The sequence below is a fragment of the Leptonychotes weddellii genome, chromosome 6 (genome assembly GCF_054177405.1).
Source record: "Leptonychotes weddellii isolate Sample4059 chromosome 6, ASM5417740v2, whole genome shotgun sequence".
In the NCBI taxonomy this organism is placed as follows: domain Eukaryota; kingdom Metazoa; phylum Chordata; class Mammalia; order Carnivora; family Phocidae; genus Leptonychotes; species Leptonychotes weddellii.
In genome coordinates, this window is record NC_138374.1 from 127,977,830 (window position 1) to 127,994,260 (window position 16,431).

General features: G+C 42.4%; 1 protein-coding gene across 1 annotated transcript in view; it reads right to left on the reverse strand.

Annotated features, from left to right (window-relative positions):
* Positions 1-16,431, reverse strand: part of RAB3GAP2 (RAB3 GTPase activating non-catalytic protein subunit 2) — a 77,299-nt gene that overhangs the window by 7,422 nt on the left and 53,446 nt on the right. The window contains exons 14-23 of the mRNA XM_081823210.1: positions 14,460-14,571; positions 14,052-14,212; positions 12,723-12,951; positions 9,000-9,173; positions 8,788-8,894; positions 6,030-6,096; positions 4,098-4,168; positions 1,627-1,662; positions 404-478; positions 5-115 (exon numbers count right to left, since the gene is read on the reverse strand). Coding sequence (XP_081679336.1) covers positions 5-115; positions 404-478; positions 1,627-1,662; positions 4,098-4,168; positions 6,030-6,096; positions 8,788-8,894; positions 9,000-9,173; positions 12,723-12,951; positions 14,052-14,212; positions 14,460-14,571 — 1,143 coding nt within the window. The remainder of the gene's footprint in view (positions 1-4; positions 116-403; positions 479-1,626; positions 1,663-4,097; positions 4,169-6,029; positions 6,097-8,787; positions 8,895-8,999; positions 9,174-12,722; positions 12,952-14,051; positions 14,213-14,459; positions 14,572-16,431) is intronic.

The window sequence follows — 16,431 nt, forward strand, 5'->3', positions numbered from 1 at the left end:
GGACGTGCTTCTGCTCCAGGGCCAGCTCCACTATGGAGGTCGGTCCTTCGACCGTGAGCCACGCGTCCTCCGTATCCAGGACAGGCGCTTGCATTTCATCCCGGCTAACGTCGGCCTACACGTTTGGAGAATTCAGAATTGGAGAAATACGAGCTTGCAAATAAATACCTTAATGCGCTTACGAGGAGGAAAGTGCAAACCCCTTTTCTCCCCAGACCCCCAAGTGACAACAAAAAATCAAATCTAATTCTTCATAAGAAACCACTATTTGGGGGGCTTAAGTCAAAACTCAGAAATGAATAGATGAAAAAAACCTCTTTCTAGAGTCCTTTCTTAAGTCCAATGATTTTAAAAACGCTTAATATCTTAGAGAAGGTTCAGAATGAAAATAGACCTCTTCTACCTCCATCAAAGTCTGAAGAAGATCCAAGCAGGAGCCAAGGAAAGAGGTCATTGCTGTGTCACTCATCCCCACATCCTGTTCGTAAAAAGGAACACGATTAGCACCTGCAGCAAAACCGTTACAGGTACCACCAGAAAAATCAAAAACAGAACACAGCACACCTGAGCAACAGACACTACGCTGGACAGACGGGCAAGAATTTGAAAGTCAAGGCATTGGCACATTTTAATTTCTTTCTTGAGATTCAATGGATTTTAAAATTAGGCTTTAAAAAAGATGGTACCGCCATGGGCTTCATAAAAGCTGGTGTTGTTCATGTATCGTAAAGACGTGGCATCATCAGTCGCCACAGATCATGGCGCTGCTGGTCTCGGGCGAGCTCCCTAAGGCACGCTAACCACGGTACGTGGTCAGATGCCACATGGCAGCCCGATCTGAGAAGTTGTCAGGAAACAGCCCGGTCTGGCTGCAGAGCGTCCTTCAGGGACGGAACTGAACCTTCTAAACAAAACCGGAATCCCCAAGCCTGTGAGCTAAAGACCACCCTCATGCTGTGGGCAACAGGTAATTCCCATGGACTCCAAGGTGCCCCTGCATTCACCACCTTCTTTAAACCAACAACCAGGAAATCCCTCACATCCTAAGTACTTCATCCTGTGTCATTCACTGTGTGTGTGTGTGTGTGTGTGTGTGCGCGCGCGCGTGTGTCCCAACCACTCTCAAGAGCACAGCATCAGAAATCCCCCACAGTGGGGTTGTCAGGACTATGGGCCTAGCATGGCTGGATTCACGTGTCCCAGAATTTCCTAAGGTGTCTGTAATAAGAGTATTTCAAAGTTCGGAGCAAAAGTGGTAACTTTTGCTTAATCACCGGCCTCAAACAGAAGCCCAGTATCCGTGGGCTGGAATCTTATTGAAGACCATTTGTACAATGGTTATTACATAAAGTAGCTAAAATTCCCTCATGAATCTGCTTCCATGGGACACTGGGTGCTGCAGTTACAAATTTCTAGTTGGAAGCTATCTGACAATCTGGAAAGGTAAATTAAAATTGGCCACAGTTCATGACCAGTTTCCTTAACATCGTATTGTCCTTCCATGTTTCTCATCTCCTGATAGGTCGTCAAAATGGTAAAAGGCAAAGTCCAGCCCTGCAGTGAGTAAGGTACTACGTAAGGTGCAGGACGGACAGCTCCGCATCTAATTAAGAGAGATTCACTTACCCTGCGGCATAGCCTGTCCTTTGGTGATTTTCCAACCTAAGAACGGGATGCAAAATACTATAGTTATTTAACAATTTAAATAAAAAGGCATTACTATGGTACTATAGGAAGTAAAAAAGTAAGCAAATTAAAAAAAAACTCAGCTATAAATAAATGCTGGTTCTACTCATTTATTACATAGTGCAATTAACTTTGTGGTAGAACTTAAAAATATATTATGAAAAATATATCACTGGGCTCACAAAATAATCCTTTTCAAAAATAATATTTTTGAATTAAAAAAGAAAAAAAACAACTCTAAAAATCTGTTCCTCACTTTGTACAAATAACTGTTGCCTTAAAGTCCAGAACCAAACTCAAGGCTATGACTAAAGAGCAGCTAAGAGTTTTGCTTGTTGATAAAGATACACAATAATGTTAAATGGTCAGAAAAAAGGAAAAACAATCTGGTGCGGACAGAAGTCATATTCCTAGCTCAGAAAACAGGATGATTTTCTCGATTCATAAGTGCTTGGTGAGTTCTACTGCATACTTTATACAACACGGTAATAAGCAGGAGATGAAGTTCTGCTCTTCGGGAACATGGCTTGATAAGAATTCCCAGGAGGCAGGAGATCGATCAGGGCAGACGGGACTCCAGCACCAAGGACTCTTCGCCTCGCTGCCTCTCCCTGAGATCACTGCAATGGCCTTCAAACAACCACACTCGGTCCATCCCAATCCCAACATGTTTCACCGCTGCCAGAATCATCTTTTAAAATGCAAATCTGAACGTATCATTCCTCTGCTTACAACTGCCCCAGTGTCTTTAAGATAAAATCACAGCTACCACTTACTGAGCCCTCACACTAGGGGCCAGACCCTATGCTGGGCAGTTTACACAGAGTGTTAGAAAACCCCAAGTCCACAGTCCGCACGGGAAATACTCCATGCTCTGCTTCCCGCTCCTTCCTCCGTCCTGTGCCTCCAGCACACGAAGCTCCTCGCAGCTCTGAGCCAAACATGGATTCTGCTAGAATACGTTTCCTTCTCACCCACGGCTTCCCATTGACTCATACATCCTCCACAATTCAGCTCAGAAGCCTTCCCTTTGTCTCGTTATTTACTTCCTCTTCTCAGTCCCCAAAGCACCCTATTTACCTTTTAGACTGTGAGTCCCTGGAGGGCAGGGGCTGGGACTTGCAACTCCGCAACCACAGCACCTAATTAGCACAGTCCTTGGCACATAAGAGATACTTATAATAAATATCTATTGAATGAATCATCAAAACTCTCTGCGTCCTCGTTCAGGACCGTTTAAATTCAAATCCACGTTGTGAGGCTCAAGCGTGGCCGTCGATGTGAGAACGGTATCAAACCACAGTGACACCACCTGAAAAGCTTCGCACGCACTACTCTTCTCCCGGAAGACGGCAGCCGGAGGGGAAGGAGAACGCAAGGCCAGCAGCAAGGCCGAAAGGAGCGAGTGGGGGAAAAAAAACCACCGAAGCGGGCCAGGAAGGTGAGCACACGGGGAAAAACCAGGTTTAACTAGAAAAACGTGTTACCAGTAACAGCAAAGAAAGCATTTTCAGGGGAGCGGTGGCCCAAAGTGGGTCTGAATGTAGTGCTCATGGTTTAGGAATGTCTGTCCACGTACATTTGAAAGAACATGCTGTCATGATGGTGGTCACTCCCCTCACATCCGCTTACCTGACGCTGCTTACATCTTGCCGGGCCTGGGAACACACTGACCAGGGCCCCCCCGGGGTGCCCAGCTGGGGGGCGGCGGCTAGTCCTGTGCCCACGTGCGATGTCTGTTCCTAACGCTACTTAGGCTGCTTGTCATATGTAATAATGGAATGATGTCACTTAATTAACTGATAAAATGTGAGTGAGGGAAAAAAAAAGGAGTTGTTATACGAACACCAGGTTGAGTGCTTTAAAAAGCTGTACGGAGTAGCTGACTCCTAGCTCTACTGGAGGAGATGCAGAGGAAGCAACTACAAAGATGAGGGCATAAATTTTAAAATCTAAAGATTTTGTACTCAGACTGCATCACCACTTTATAAAGAAACAGGATCTAGAAATCACACGCAAGGCATCAGCGGTGAGTTTTCTGTAGGAAAACCAAAGAAGGACGGCAGCTGACCCCATTCAAAGAAAATACCTTGGTCCTACACCCAAAGATTGATGAGTTAACTGTACATTTGTACACTTTAATTAAAAATAAGGTGCAAATCCTTCCCTCAATCAAGCACAAGTCTCACTCTCTTTGCTTAAGAGGCTTTTAGAGGAAAGTACTCTCGAGGATCTGGGAGGTTCTTCTTCAGGTCATCAAAATGCCAGCACTGGGCATTACATTTAACTGAGCATTAGTAAAATGTAATATCAAATAAAAAATAGTCTCACAAGGCCCACTGTAAATAATCTTTCTAATATCAATCAATCAAGGAAAGAAAACAAGTATATGAAATTTAAAATTACCTTACCTTATCCATCAAGTATGTAGCAGCAGAAAACCTTTTCACCAAGAATGTATTCCACATCATCAGAGCGATGCCTAGATAGCAAGTATAAGTAGTAAGTAGAAGGCTTATCTGTTTTTTCTTTTATCATACTTAACAAATTACTGTCTTTCCTAAGCTTATAAAGCTATATGGGCTATTTATTTAGATATCGTTTCTTACATCTTATGTAATATTTGTAAAATTAATAAAAACCTTTATCTTCAATGATAATCAGAACTGAGCTGGTGTAAGAGGATATCCAAATGGCTAAAAAGCCTAAGAAAAGATCCATATCATTAGTAATGAGAGAAATACAAATTAAAATCACAAAGAAATATCATTACACAACCAACACAAAGGCTAAATTTTTTTTTAATGACAGCACCAAGTGTCGGGGAAGATAAGGAAACAACTGGAAAGTTCATAGATTGCTGGGGGCATCAGAAAGTGATAAAACCACTTGGAAAACTGGCCATATCTACTAACGCTAACTATGTGTCTACCATATAACCTAGCAATTCTACTGCGTAAAGGAACACAACGATATGTGTAAGAGTGTTGAGAACAGCTTTATTCAAAACAGCCAAACAAGAGAAACAGCCCCGTGTCCAAAACTGATTTTTTTTCATATGTAACCACCAAATAAAGTGACATATAAGGAAGTAATAAAAAACAAAATACAAAACAACCACACAAGAAATCTGGGCTATATACTTCCATATTCAATAAACCATGGCATCAAAATTTCTGAAACTGTTGTCAATTAGACAGCTTCAACATGACATTTCCCATGCGGAAATGTCTTACTCTGCAGGTGGCTGCTTCTGCATCTAGGGGGGAGGGCCTCGGGCTGTGGAGAAGCCAGGAGGCTGACTCACTGTACAAACAGGTAAGTTCTTAAATACTAGCCCGACAGAATTCTCTAGAGACCCTATTTTCCAAATGAGTCATTTTCAGTCTTCTCTTTTCCTCGCGGGAAGAAGGTAAGATTCTAAGAGATGAATAAACTTTTCAAGTTTTCTTCACATAAAATGAGACATTTTAGAATTTCTCTAATTTGATGTCATACCACCTGCGAGAAGGGTACCGCTCAAGAGTAAGTACTTCCCTAAGCTTCATCACACGCACAGCAGGCTGCTACCTCCCACTATGTGGTGCAACGTCTAGGGTCACCACTTAGTAAAATAACTAAGTAGCCTCGTGCCGAGCCCCCCATTAATTCCTCCCAGGGAAACCCACCTATCTATTTAATGGAAGCGGCAGCCTGTTGACAACTTTTCCACCACACTGTCAAGGACGCACCAGCGGCCCCGTTACGGCGGCCGATGGAGAACATTCACACGAATTAAAAGCAGCACAAGACTGCTTGTACCGTATATTCTTAGGCTCGTGGCTACCTAACTTTTTCATCAGCAACTTCAGTCCTGACAAGCCTAGCCCTCTTTCCTTATCTACCTGTGGCCTAAAAAGAAAATCAGTGGTTTATGTCGAATATTCTCCTTACTTCTCCCCTCACATCCCCTTCTAAAGAGCATTTTTCCAAGCAGTTAAAAGACCAGTACTTTGCACGTCACGATCCACATACACATACACAGTTACGTGTTAGGAGGTAGGACCACCAGATAAAAACTTAACAGAATATGAACTTAAAGATTCCTGCCTCTTTCGAATCCATCAGTTATATTTTTATTTTTTTAAAGATTTTATTTATTTATTTGACAGAGAGAGAGAGTGAGAGCAGGAACACAAGCAAGGGGAGTGGGAGAGGGAGAAGGAGGCTTCCTGCCGAGCAGGGAGCCCGATGCGGGGCTCGATCCCAGGACCCTGGGATCATGACCTGAGCTGAAGGCAGACGCTTAACGACTGAGCCACCCAGGCGCCCACCAGTTATATTTTTAACACTTATTTACTTACCATTCTGAACATGTGCATTAAGAATGTGCTTCAAGTGTTCTATTGACCTAACAAAAAAACGTGCTTCCTTACATACAGGAAGGAAAAGAGAGAGAGAGAGAGAGAGAGGAAAAAAAAAGAGGTATCATTTAACAGATGTTTCAAACACAATGGTGACTTCTTACATAAATTTCTACATAAAGCTACCCATGAATGTGGTGATAAGAACATGGAAGTATTAGGCAAAAGAAAATTTTTCATAGCACAGTGTCAACGGTCTCTCCTAAATTCACATTATCTATATGATGATTGATACCTAGAAAAACCCCAGGTCATATATGCTGACATCTGGAATCAAAAGTCACTGTGGCTTGTGACAGGACAGCAGTGTTTTCTCTAATAAATACTTGAATTTCACACAGATGTGGGTTTACTTCGTAGCAAATATCATTCATTATTCAACATTTATTGAGCAATTACTATGCACCAGGCTGTCTGAGGCGAGATACTGTAATGAACAAAGAGACCCAAATCCTTGCCCTCACTGAGGTTACATTCTAGCAAGGGAGCTGAATAAATATGGTAAGTAAATTATACAGTAGGTCAGTGATATGTGCCAAGGAGATAAACTAAAGCAGTGAAGAGGAGCATGTCTGAAATTCAACTCCTTCTAATCGAGGTAGTTGCTTACATATACACACTCATATATAGCATGTAAAACCGATGAAATCATCCAGATCTTTGCTAAATAATTTTATAGCTACAAACACTAAACATACCACCTTTGATAACACATATCAGTGTTAGCGATTTCCCACAGATAATTTCAATTGTTTTGATCCTAAGGAAGCTGTGTGTAAAATGGTGGAACTGGAGTAGGGGTCGGATGGGGCAAAGAGAATTACTAAACAAGAAAAAAAAAAGAAATATGGCCACTTATTTGAAATATTAACAATTTAAATAGACAATGATAACACCAGTCAAAATGGCAGGCACTATGCATGCATTTTCTCTAGAAACTGCTACAACCCTTCAAGATAGCTACAGTCCTCATTTACTTTTAGTAGAAAAATCAAGAACAAAGGGTTCAGAAATGTTCCCAGAGGTCATACAGCTGGTGAGCAGAGGCAATGGGGCTTGACCTCAGCTCTGTGTCTGCAAGCTGCCTTCAGTTTATTTTTTATTTTTTTTAAGATTTTATTTATTTATTTGAGAGAGAGAGAATAAGAGAAAGCACATGAGAGGGGAGAGGGTCAGAGGGAGAAGCAGACTCCCTGCCGAGCAGGGAGCCCGATGCGGGACTCGATCCTGGGACTCCAGGATCATGACCTGGGCCGAAGGCAGTTGCTTAACCAACTGAGCCACCCAGGCGCCCTGCCTTCAGTTTATAATGAATGATGTAAAACAGTTTTCTTCTTACATATCACTGTGTTAGACCTGAATCTGGAATTAATCTATTCAGATTTTAGAAACTATTATGTCCTTATTATGGTCCTAACATTCGTTTTTCATGTAGGAAAAATTTTCATTTAAGTAGAGAGCCCAAACACAATTATCATGCAGGCCACTGAAGAGGGTGACTCGAGGGCCATCAGGAGGGTCCCCTGGGCTAACATCACTTTTTGGTCAAGATTTAATTGATCAAAGCCCATTCGTTTGTTTAAAGCACTTTTAAAAAAAATCTTTTCCTTTAATATGTGATTACATATTAAAGACAACATTTTTGGGGGGGAGGCAGAGTATCATTAATTAATGTATTAGTGTGAATTGGTTCATCAGTGAGATTTTTTTCTTCAAAAGTGCAACCTGACATAAGGACAATAAAGTAGTTTGCTTTGAGAGGGATAATTTACCAGAGCACCGACTAGGGAGACCTAAGTGAAGGACTTACTGGCAAAGAGGAATATCCATCCTATGTTTTTACATCTTACTTAATCCTGGCATCAATCCTGAAGGATTGGCACCTTCATTAAAAAAAAAAAAAAAGGGTAGAGGAAGGAACAAACAGTTTCTGAGATTCAGTGACTGGCCCAAACCCAGACACTTGTCAGAAATTCAGCTAGGACCCAAATTCAGGTCTCCTGCCCCCCAGCTTGGGGCCTTCTTCCTATTCTGCTTCAGACTATGACTGTCCTGGGAGAGAAAGTGGCAGAAAATGATGCCCCAGCAGAGAGCTGAAAAGGCATAGTTAGCTAACCCTGGACTAGAGTCAGCCTTGTACACAGCATGGCTTTCTTGATTTTTCTGAGACAAACCTAAGAGAAGTGATGAACAAACACAGGGATATCTAAACAAGCAGACACTAGGTTAACAACAGGATCTTCACCCTGGCTTTTATCCTGATAACTACGATATTAAAAAGTTTCTGTTAAGTGGGTGCCGTCTCATGTAGGAATTCAAAAGGAAATAAAAAATATACTTATCACAACCTAACTAGGATGGGGCAAAACACACTGGCTTTAAAGACAAAGAAACCTAGGCTTAAATCCTGGCCCAGACCCTGACTTAGCAGTGTGCCCTGGGGCATGGAACTGAACTTCTCTGAGCCTAGTTTTCTCTTCTCCAGAGTGGGGTAGTGACAATGTCCACACCTCACAGGTTCTCTCTGAGGACTGAGAGAGAATGCATGAAAAAGGCCTAGCACAGCTCCTCGTACAAGAGGCATCCCAAAGGGGAAAAGTCCAGTGTTTACAGTAAGTTACTGAATTAAACAGTCCCACATATATACAACATGAGCACAACAACAGAATTAACAGGAAAGAAGGAGCGAGAATCTTACCTCTGGATCTTTATTCCACTGCACAACATACTCCCAACAGCAATGTGCGTGCAGCATGTCTAGCTCAAGGCTACACGGAAACTGCTTATAGGCTAAATGCAGCAAGTCTGAAAGCCACAGGAGAGTGACAGATTTATTATTCTTTCCCTAACAAAGACGCAGCCACATCCCCTCCACTCTGGACTGTATATTTCTCCGTATTTATGGATTACCTGGTATAGCTCCTAGGTTCATGTCCACCTCTGACACTTCAAGTAAATCTCTGTTAATACCTTCTTTGGGTTCATCTGGGTTTTCTGCATCTCTTTCCTTATTAGCCAGTTTTAATACTTCAGGGCTGAAGTCCTGTTTAAATATCCACTTGGCTACACTGTCTGCTATGCCACCTACAGTGTGGAGATAAGAAAATGAAAATTTACAGTGTTCACCAAAAACAGCAAGGGCAAGTGGGATATCTGGTATCTAAGGACAGACAGCTCTATACTCTATACTCTGTTAGATATATATAAATGCATGTACCTATTTGTATACCACACAGCTTCCATGTCCACAAATTCAAAATATACTTTATCAGACACAGATGAAGGGGTGAATACATCTTTAAAACACTTTCATTCATTCATTCATTCCTTCATTTATTTAAGATTTTATTTATTTATTTGACGGAGACAGACACAGCAAGAGAGGGAACCCAAGCAGGGGGAGTGGGAGAGGGAGAAGCAGGCTTCCTGCGGAGCAGGGAGCCCGATGCGGGGCTCGATCCCAGGACCCTGGGATCATAACCTGAGCCAAAGGCAGACGCTTAACAGACTGAACCACCCAGCGCCCCTAAAGCATTTTCATTTACATAGAAGTGAAACAGACTGATTAGTATGATACCTATCTAGGCTTCTTAGGGCAACATATTACTTTGAATAGTCAACTAACTTGCCTACATGGAATATTTATGGGCAAAATTTAGCCACATCTAAGAAATCATTGACACAGGCCAAAAAATTCTAAATGCAAACTGAAAAACACTCAAGACAAAGAGTCCTGTTTATTACCTAAAACAAATTATACATTCTTCTATAATTTATCAATACCTTTTCTTTCTTCCTATTTTGATTCAAATATAAACCTTTCCACAAAAAAGAATGCTTCACAGTAAAATCACCATTATCAGGGATAATAAACGGCAGCAGTGTGCTGGCTATTCCAATTTCTTATGTTTGACTTCCAAATCGTTTGGTAATTTCCATTCCAGAATCAAGCCCTTGCTTATATTGCTTAGGTTAGTATCACAGTGATGGTCCTACCCTATCAGCAGGGGGCAGCAAGGAGTGTAGAGTTTATAATTTAAAAATTTTCACGTCTTTTTTTTAAAAAACATAATTTATTTAAACTTAAAAAAAAAAGTTTCCATTTGCATGGAGTATCTTTTCCCATCCCTTCTCTTTCAGTCTCTGTGTGTCCATCCATCTAAAGGGAGTCTCTGGGCAGCATATATATGGGTCTTGGTTTTTTTCACCCATTCAGCCACCTTCTGTCTTTTGATTAGAGAATTTAGCACAGTTATAATTAAAGTAATTACTAGTAGGTGTTGCTCATTGCTATGTTATTCTCTGGCTGCTTTAATCATTCCTCTGTTCCTTTATTCTTCTCTTGCTCTCTTCCTCTTTGTTTTGCTAACTTTCTTTGGTGGTATGCTTATAGTCCTTTATCTTTTGTGTATTTACAACAGGTTTTTGCTTTGTGGTTACCATAAGCTTAGAACTAACAACTTATATCTGCAACTGTCTGATTGGGTGAGTTCTACTGCCCTGCCTTTGGGTTCACCTAGTCTGCGGCTGAAACCCTCTAGCATATACTGAGTTCAGTTACTGTATTCTTCAAGCTCTGTGATGTCTACTTATTTTCCATCTCCTTGAAGTTATCACTATGTTCATCCATTCTTCTCCCCAGTTTGGTGAGCATTTTTCGGACTATAATTTTGGGCCTTTTATCAGGAAAATGACTTATATCCATTTGATTAAGGGTTTCCCCCCCCCCCCGAAGTTTTATCTTGTTCTTGGACTTGGAACATATTTCTCTATTTCTTCCTTTTGCTTGACTCTTCCAGTCTTCAAGGAGTGGCCTTGTGTAGGAGATGAAACTTGTCATTTATCCAAGCAGCCCAGTAGATTTTTAAAAGCTCCCAGTAGCTGAGGAAGTGCCAAGACCAGCCAGTGTCCTGTAAGAGAGGATCTTCACACACCTACATTCAGGCTGACTGAAAGCCAGAACCTCAGGTATCAGCTTTCTTCTATTTTAAGATTGATTTATTTATATGAGAAAGAGAGAGCGCATACAACACAAGTGAGAAGGGCAAAGGGAGAGAGAATCTCAAGCAGACTCCATGCTGAGCACAGAGCCCAGGGTAGGGCTCAATCTCACGACCTGAGCCGAAACCAAGGGTCGGACGCTGAGCCAAATGCACCACCAAGGTAACTTGTCAGACATCAGCTTTTAAAAGTATGGGACCACACGCATAAGCTCCACTGGCCACCAGAGCCAGGGGATCTGGAGATGTCCCCTGCGTGGCAGTCACAAAAACCAGAGCTCCAAACAAGTGTATAAGCTCTTTCCGGGCTACACTGGCAAACTGGGACAAGGCAGAAGGCAAGCGCCAAGACGGCATCTGCAGCCTATGTTCCTTGAGAGCGGCTCCGGAGGCTACTACGTGTGTGCCAAACCTAAAGCCTACCTCTCGGGCTGAAGCTTACAGTCTTATAAAGAATAGGAAGACACGTTAACTAAATAAAAATCTATAAATACATGGGTATTTAGAAATCCAGGAATACAGACAGTCCAGTATCAAATGCCTGACAGAGCTGCTGGTAAAAAGAAAGTACACCAAGACAACTAAAAATTTACGATGCTTATGGTCCTGCAGGATATAAGCACAAGAACCCAATGGTTCCAGGACAGCAGAAAGTGATAAATCACAGAAGAGGTATAAAGTTACGCGGAAGTTAGGAGGAAGAAGAAAAAATTTGCAGCTAGTGGACCATGGGCAGTTTCTTAGAGGACGTAGTATTTGAGCTGGGCCTCGAAAAAGGAGTAAGTACAATTTAGAATCCAGAATGGGACAGGCGGGGAAAGGGAAGGGGCCAGGCTCAGACCTAGAGGTGGGAATCACACAGATGCTTCATTTGAACCACAATCAAGCAACAAGCAAGAAATGGAAAAATCGGTTAGATTCAAAGCCAAAAGTTCTTAGAGAACCAGTTTCTATTTGTTCCAGAAGTTCTTGAATTTCTTAAGTCTCAGAATCTCCTTAAACTCTTAAAAATTACTGACGATCTCAAAGAACTTTAGCTTGTGGATTATATTTATTCATATTCATGATCTCAGAAGTTAAAATTGAGAAAACTTTAAAATATTCTTATTAATTCATTTTTAAAGACAAATAATAAACCTATTACATGTTAATAACATTTTATGAAAATATATTTCCCAAAGCAAGAAAAGACGTTTCATGAGACGAGTAACACTACAACCTTTGCAGATCTCTTCCACTGTCTAGCTTATATCTGGATTCTCCAATCAGCTTCTGCATTCCATCTACTGGGATCTGCTGTGCTGGCTGAAGTAAGGGAGGCAAAGCCAGCCTCCCACAGACATGAAGTCGGAAAAGGGAGGGCTCTTGAGGTCCTCTGAGCACTCTCTGAGAACCACGGCTAATTCTCCAAGGCAGGGGGAAGTAGTGCAGATTCCCGAGCAGGGAACTGACAGAAGCAGACTTTGAGAAGATTAACTGAGAAGAAATACGCGTTGGGTTATTTTTAGTTTTTAAAATCTAAATGTATTTCTCTTTCCCCATCCTTTCGATCATTTCTCTAAGAACCACCAGAAACGCCCACACCATAAACATGTAGATCTATATGTGCAATGCTCAAATAACTGCAGCTTACCTTTTCCTCCTTCCAATAGCTTTTTGACAGAAAGCCTCGGGAGCGGCTCAGCCTGCAGCAACGACACTTTGGAGGCTGACGAGTCTGCTTTGCTGTGAAGTAAAGTCTGAAGTATGAGACAGTCCTCCAGCTGTTTCAGTAGAAGCTTCCAGTATTCAGTGTCCAGAGAAAGGGCCTCCCAGGAATCAGTGAGGGCCTCAGAATCAGCACCCAAAACTGTCTGGGAAAACTAACAGGAAATGCAGTGGTGATTCTCTGGCTAAGGTGGTGGATCAACAGTCACTTGAATGAGCTTTTGACTCGAGAGCTGAGGGACCGTCAGGTTACGTCATGAAGCAACACACAGACGCCGGTTCACAAATATTACTGCTTGGCCGGATGGAACATGAGTGACAGGAGAAGACTGGATTCGGGGGCAACAGTGACAGAGCCTGGACATTTACAGAAAGACCTGCGGCAAGGCCCCCGATTCATGCGATGCGTACTAACGAGTCTGCAGGACCATCTCGGACAAGGGCCACGGTCTTTTCTGTCAGTACCAGGGTAGTGCTCACTCTTCAGAAGGCACTCGCCAACATACAAAATGTGTCTCAAATTCCTTCTCTCTCCATTTTCATAAACATCTTAAGCCAGTAATATTCAGTTTAGCATATAAACTACTGAGATTGACCATGTTAAGTGAATCTCTACAGGCCTATTTAAGTGACTCATCCAATTAAATCCATGTCCCTCTAGAAAAAATTTGATGTACCATGAGATACAAGAGATGTTTGTTTTGTTTTTTTAAAAAATAAATTTGAGTCTTTATAAGACATGAGGAAAAATCACAAAGCAAAAGGTCAATAGGAAACTTTTATTCAAGTCCTTCAACACTCTACGCCCAAAACAACTTTTGTTTATAAAGGGGGGAGGGTTATAAATACAATTGTAGAACTCAAGAGCTACAACAAACCTCAGAAATAATGCAACCTAACCCTGACCTCCTTCAGACGAAGAACCTGAAGTAGGAGACTCATGTTTAAGGGACTTACCACAAATCCCCAGCTGCAGACAGACAGCCAGGTCTCTGCCCTCCAACTGCAGTACTTTTCCCCTCGAGGTGGAAAGTACGAGGTGACGGCCAAGTTCAAGTATGCATGTCATCGGAATAAACCAGTTAAGGGCAGCACCCCTCACTCCCACAAAGACAGATGAGAACTTGCTGGACACACACTTCAAACTCTACATGTTCCATAACACCAGAGACACTGCAGCCCCAGACGAGGACAAGCAGGCTGGACAGCTAGAGATCCAGCCTATCCAAGGACAGGTGCACCCCCGCCCACTTACTTTTTTCTCGGTCATGATGTTCGAGATCTGTGCGGCAACGGAATGCCCAACGTGTGCAGACAACAGAGCAGCTCCGTTGTTCTCAGACTGAACACAAGCCATGCGCATCTGCTGCCACCAGGGAGACACAGACTGGGAGTCCCAGGTCTCATCGACGGCCACTGCGGGCAGGAAGAGAAAGTCAGAAACTGAGCTCGTCGGTTCTCTCGGTTCAACCTTTAACATTAAACATAATGTTGAAGCTAAATTCCCCAGTATGTATTTGTAAATTTCTGAATTAGAAGATTAACCCACGGGGCGCCTGGGTGGCTCAGTCAGTTAAGCGCCTGCTTTCAGCTCAGGTCATTTCCAAGAGCAGTGGTCCACATCTCAAGGGCCATGGAACTGCAACAGCCACCAGCCTTTTACCTTTCATCTTGCTCAGAAGGGACAGCATCGTATGAAGACAGCACACAGACCGTGGTTTATCCAAAATATCTTTCTCCTTAGACAGCCAAACACTCAGGAGCAGAGACTGAAATCAAATTTAAATAATTTTCAGTAATAAAAAAAGCAAACAAAATGCTGCAGTTTTCAAGGAAGCACACACGTGTATATGAGGGATTCAGTCCTTCAGGGTGAGAAATAAGGGGCTGCTCATTACATCACGTAACATGAAAGGCAGAACAAGGTACCCTGTCTACTTAAGAGATTCTTTACCATCTGTTAGATATGGAACTTCCACCGTTTCCATCTCTTCTTTGGGTTAAGCATTGCCTTCCAGGTTGAACCTTGATTAGGGGGCATATTAACAAAAAGGTTACTACCAAGTTAGCATAGATTGTTGAGTAGATTGGTGGGAAGCCACTCAGCTGATGGGAGGAAAGGGAGGATGTGGAGCTGTGGACCTTACCCCACACTGGCCACAAGGTACTGTGGACTTGGGTGTGGTGAATAGATAAGTAAAACTATCAGATTCTAGTTTTTAAATCACTAATAAGACATGAGAAACAGACTTTATAAGCAAAAACACCTAAATCAATGTAAGTGACTTTTGAGATGCCCATGAACCAGCCTATCTACTTAAAACTGAAATATTTTAAGATGTACAAAATTTGCATATAGATAATTCTGGGACAATGAGAAGTTCAATAGCATGGCACCGCACCTGTAACTGCTAGTGATTGTGAAAGGCCTGGGGGCTTTAGTTCTGCAGGACCTTCGTGTAAAAAAACAAAAACAAAAATAAAAAAAGCTTGAGAATAAAAGGTTGATTACCAGTTTAAATATCTTAGTACAAATACTTTTCAAAAATGAAGAAGAGTAGGAAGCTGAAGCCGTGTGTGAAGGAAATGAACTTGGAGAATGACCGAAGGACCAGGAGGTGTTAGTACTCGCCAGGCATCACCCCGTCCAATCCCAACAACCTCGTGGCAGGAATGGGCTCCCAGATTTTACAAATGATGAAAAGGAAAAGGAACTTACCCGGCACAATACAGCTAATGAGTCAGGACTGAAGTCTGAACCAAGATCCGCCTGATTCTAACACACGTTTTTTTCTCTTTAAAAAACTGTACATGTATATAGACATGTACATGTACACATAATTTGCAAATAAAAAATAAAAACACACTTTCAAAAGGAGTCTATTTCTCCCTTTTCTGTTCAAACCTCTTAGCTCTCTCCCTATGTCAGCCTCCTTTCTACCTCATCTTATCCAGAAACCTATTTTTTTCTTTAAAGATTTTATTTATTTATTTGACAGAGAGAGACACAGCGAGAAAGGGAACACAAGCAGATGGAGAGGGAGAGGCAGAGGGAGAAGCAGGCTCCCCGCTGAGCAGGGAGCCCGATGCGGGGCTCGATCCCAGGACTCTGGGATCGTGACCTGAGCCGAGGGCAGACGCTCAACGACTGAGCCACCCAGGTGCCCCAAGAAACCTTTTTTTTTTTTTTCCAGCCAAAAATGTGCTCTCATATTTGCCTGCATATTCGTAAGACAAAGACAATGCTAACAACAATAAAGGCTAATGGTTGCAGAGAGCTGATTATGCCCAAGCCACTGGCAGCTTTCTAAGTATATACAGAGAGCATTAGGGAGCGGGCATGCGGGAGAGGTGGTCACCGCTTTAGAGAACTGGGGTCATATTACATCACGTGCATCCCACCTGCCACACAACATCCCGTGTGGTCCACAAACTTCTGACTTTATCCATTTATCAAGGTTATTCCCTCTCTTCTAGACCTCATCACCTCACACAACACGGCTACTTATAACCACCAGGCAGGCTAAAAAAAACGAGCTGCCTGTACAAGCAACAAAGTCATTCCAAAATCAACTGGAAATGACCCTGTCTCCGTGTTGTGGGCACACAAAGCAAATCAAAAGGAAATGAGGCGG